Source organism: Rutidosis leptorrhynchoides, chromosome 5 (assembly GCF_046630445.1).
Source record: "Rutidosis leptorrhynchoides isolate AG116_Rl617_1_P2 chromosome 5, CSIRO_AGI_Rlap_v1, whole genome shotgun sequence".
Classification (NCBI taxonomy): domain Eukaryota; kingdom Viridiplantae; phylum Streptophyta; class Magnoliopsida; order Asterales; family Asteraceae; genus Rutidosis; species Rutidosis leptorrhynchoides.
This window is the reverse complement of record NC_092337.1, coordinates 178,611,593-178,615,931: the sequence shown is the minus strand read 5'-3', so window position 1 is coordinate 178,615,931 and position 4,339 is coordinate 178,611,593. Positions and strand designations below refer to the sequence as shown.

General features: G+C 30.0%; 1 protein-coding gene across 1 annotated transcript; it reads right to left on the bottom strand.

Moving 5' to 3' along the window:
* Positions 1–1,002: 1,002 nt before the first annotated feature.
* LOC139849184 (uncharacterized) lies at positions 1,003–1,874 on the bottom strand. The gene is made up of 2 exons (XM_071838847.1): positions 1,608–1,874; positions 1,003–1,530 (listed from the first exon to the last, which is right to left on the bottom strand). Exons 1-2 carry the CDS (start codon positions 1,872–1,874, stop codon positions 1,003–1,005), a joined length of 795 nt encoding a protein of 264 aa, XP_071694948.1.
* Positions 1,875–4,339: the final 2,465 nt, after the last annotated feature.

The window sequence follows — 4,339 nt, the reverse complement described above, 5'->3', positions numbered from 1 at the left end:
TATCTATAAATACCAATAATTATTCATTTGACCGGACACGGAACTGGATTAATAGTTAATAGACTTGTTGAAACAGGGGTGAATTACATACAAGGGTAATTGGTGTAATTGTTAACAAAGTAATAAAACCTTGGATTACACGCAGTCGATAACCTGGTGTATTCATTAAACAAAGTATTAAGACCTTGTTACAATTCGAATCCCCAATTAGTTAGAATATTTGACTTCGGGAATAAGAATAATTTGACGAAGACTTCCGCATTTTATGATTATGACTAATGGACTATTATGGACAAATCCGTATGGACATATTGAATAATCCAGGACAAAGGACAATTAACCCATGGTATTAAACTAAAATCAACACGTCAAACATCATGATTACTGAAGTTTAAATAAGCATAATTCCTTTATTTCATATTTAATTGCACTTTTAATTATCGCACTTTTATTTACTGTCATTTTATTTAATTGCACTTTTAATTATCGTATTTTTTAATTATCGCAATTTTATTTATCGCACTTTTATTTATCGCAATTTCATTATTGTTATTTACTTTACGCTTTAAATTAAGTCTTTTATATATTTAATATTTTACATTAGGTTTTAACTGTGACTTAAGTTTTAAAATCGACAAACCGATCATTAAACGGTAAAAACCCCCCTTTTATAATAATAATACTATACATATATATTTTTATATTTATTAAAAATATAGCGTTAAACTTGGCAAGTTCCCTGTGGACGAACCAGACTTACTAAAAACTACACTACTGTACGATTAGGTACACTGCCTATAAGTGTTGTAGCAAGGTTTAGGTATATCCACTCTATAAATAAATAAATAACTTGTGTAAAATTGTACCGTATTAAATAGTATTTTGTAGTAAAAATATAACTATTTTGTATACACCTCTACGCACATCAGAACCACTCTTATCTCCTTGGATAACAAGAATTTCATCAGTTTCGAGAGGAATATTAATTATCTTATCAAAACACTAGATACCCACTTTCATCGGGGATAACCAATCCATCCCTAAGACTACATCAAAGCTTCCTATTTCAACAGGCAATAAGTCAACCTTGAAGGTTTTATTGGCTAGAGTCAGATTACATTCCTTGTAGATCCGGTCAACTTTTATAAATTTCCCGTTGGCCATTTCTACAAGACACTTAGTGTCTAAGTTTTGAGGTTTCTCGTCAAATAAGGCACATAATTCAGTAGACACATAACTTCTATCAGCACCAGTATCGAATAAAACAGAAGCATAGCAGTTGTTGACAAGAAACGTACCAGTGATGACGTCCTCGTCGTCCCTAGCTTCTTCAGCAGTCATGACAAATGCTCGGCCTTTAGCCTTGCCAGCATCTGCATTCTTAGTGATATCCTCCTTCTTAGGACAATTGGGTTTTGTATGTCCTATTTCACCACAAGAATAGCAAGTAGGAACAAAGGGCTTGTCTTTAGTTGCAGGAGTATATGTTGTAACAGCAGGAAGTCTACAATTTTTGCTCAGGTGACCCATCTTCTTACAGTTTCCACATTGAATATTACACTTCCCATTGTGATGTTTTTCACATCTGGAGCAGTAGGGAAGTTTACCAGCATAACCACCTGTTGTAGTATCGCCAACTTTCTTTTAGAATCTCCTTTCCTCCCAGGTTTGTTAATTAGCTGGTTTGCCATACAAATGGCTTCTTGTATGGTCCTTGGGTTTAATACGGCGACGCCCCTTCGAAGGCCATCAGGTAACCCATTGATGTAGTGTTGGATCCCTAGATACTCGGGAGTAGTCATGTGAGGATTCATGAAAGCAAATTCTTGGAATCGGTTGGTGTAGTTTATTAGATCAGCATCTACCATTTCCATGTTCCCAAACTCAGGTCTTTCAATACCCTTGTATGTAGGGAGCTGGTAGTTCATGAAATTCTGATATGAATAAATAGTCGAAAGATTTTGCGGTGCGCTGTTGTTGCCATTGCTTTGTGCCGCAGCCAGCAGTTGTTGGAATTGGGGATGAAAGGACCCGTCCTAATCCATTCGGACGAATACATTACAATTGATTACATCGCGAGGTACTTGACCTCTATATGATACATTTTACAAACATTGCATTCGTTTTTGAAAAGACAATTTTTCATTACATCGAAAGTTGACAGCATGCATACCATTTCATAATATATCCAACTATAATTGACTTAATAATAATCTTGATGAACTCAACGACTCGAATGCAACATCTTTTGAAATATGTCATGAATGACTCCAAGTAATATCCTTAAATTGAGCAAATGCACAGCGGAAGATTTCTTTCATACCTGAGAATAAACATGCTTTAAAGTGTCAACCAAAAGGTTGGGAGTTCATTAGTTTAACATAAATAATCATTTCCGTCATTTTAATAGACCACGAGAATTTCATTTCCAATTCTCATAAATATACGTCCCATGCATAGAGACAAATATCATTCATATGGATTGAACACCTGGTAACCGACATCCACAATATACATATAAGAATATCCCCATCATTCCGGGATCCTCCTTCGACATGATATAAATTTCGAAGTACTAAAGCATCCGGTACTTTGGATGGGGCTTGTTGGGCCCGATAGATCTATCTTTAGGATTCGCGTCAATTAGGATGTCTGTTCCCTAATTCTTAGATTACCAGACTTAATAAAAAGGGGCATATTCGATTTCAATAATTCAACCATAGAACGTAGTTTCAATTACTTGTGTCTATTTCGTCAAACATTTATAAAAGCGCATGTATTCTCAGTCCCAAAAATATATATTGCAAAAGCATTTAAAAATGGAGTAATGAAACTTACCATACTGTATTTCGTAGTAAAAATACATATAACGATATTGAACAATGCAGGGTTGGCCTTGGATTCATGAACCTATATCATTTGTATATTTGTTAATACACATATTTGTAATCAAACAAATATATATAATTTATTAGTTATATCATTTTTATATTAATAACCTATATATGTCATTATATATATATTTTAAGTAAAAACCATATTTATATAGTTAAGTTTTGTATTAAATGTATATATGTATATTGTTATATCTATATTTATTTTATAATATCTTATTATTTGTTAACTTAATGATAATACTAATAATTTTAAAATGATAATACTAATAATAACAGTAATCTTACTAATAACACCATTGATAATGATAACTTTTAACAATAATGATACTGATAATATTATTGATAATAGTAATGATAGTAATAATGATAATTATATTATTAATAATGATATAATAATAATGGCTTTAATACTAATTCCTATATAGGGAAAATATAATAATACAACTAATGCTTAACGTTAATACTAGTCTTAATAATAATGATAATAATAATTTTACTCATTTTAATGATAATAAAATTCATAATATTAATGTTAACAATAACAATAATTAACATACTCATAAACTTAATCCTAATAATTAACAATAACAATGGTGATACAATAATAATAATACCAATAATAACGCTAATACTTAATAATGATACAAATAATAATAGTAATATCAATAACAATAATCATGGTAACAATACTAATAATAATCCTAATACTAATTAGTAATAATAATAATAATAATAATAATAATAATAATAATAATAATAATAATAATAATAATAATAATAATAATAATAATAATAATAATAATAATAATAATAATAATAATAATAATAATAATAATAATAATAATAATAATAATAATAATAATAATAATAATAAAATTAGAAAACTACCTCAATTAGAATGGGTTCCAAAAAGAATGACAGCCCCTGGACTCGAACCCATGACCTCTCGGACACCGGCTCACTCCCTTAACCAATCGTCCAGTGGTGTTTTTCTGATTAAACTCTTCAACCAAAATCTTTTAACCCGTTTTCATTCTCTATTACACTCTTCTTCTTCAACACTCAAATCAATCGACCCAACCATTTTAATCTTACTAACACTTACGAAATATAAATTAGGATTTAATATCCGCCACAAATTAATTAGTTGTGATTAATAGAAAAAAAAACAGAACCCAGTGTGCTGTTCATCACTGTTACCAAAAGAAGAAAAAAATCGTTTTTGATTTCTAGAAAATTTTTAGACAAATGTTATAACACAAATTAAGTTTCAAATGAGTCATAAAAGCTTTTCAAATTCTTAATTTTGACATAAACGATTTATAAAACATCAATTTGATTGAAGAACACATATTTGACTTTTTTACAAAAATACTTTGACTTCGAAATTCTTGATTGATAAAACGAATTGGAATGTGGAACTTCACAGATAGTTTTAGTTG

Excerpts from the sequence above, each read along its gene's own strand:
- LOC139849184 (XM_071838847.1), bottom strand. The coding sequence starts at position 1,874 with ATGGAAATGGTAGATGCTGATCTAATAAACTACACCAACCGATTCCAA. Across the intron at positions 1,531-1,607 it reads TACAACAGGTGGTTATGCTG|ATGGGTCACCTGAGCAAAAA; the intron begins GTAAACTTCCCT and ends AACTGTAAGAAG.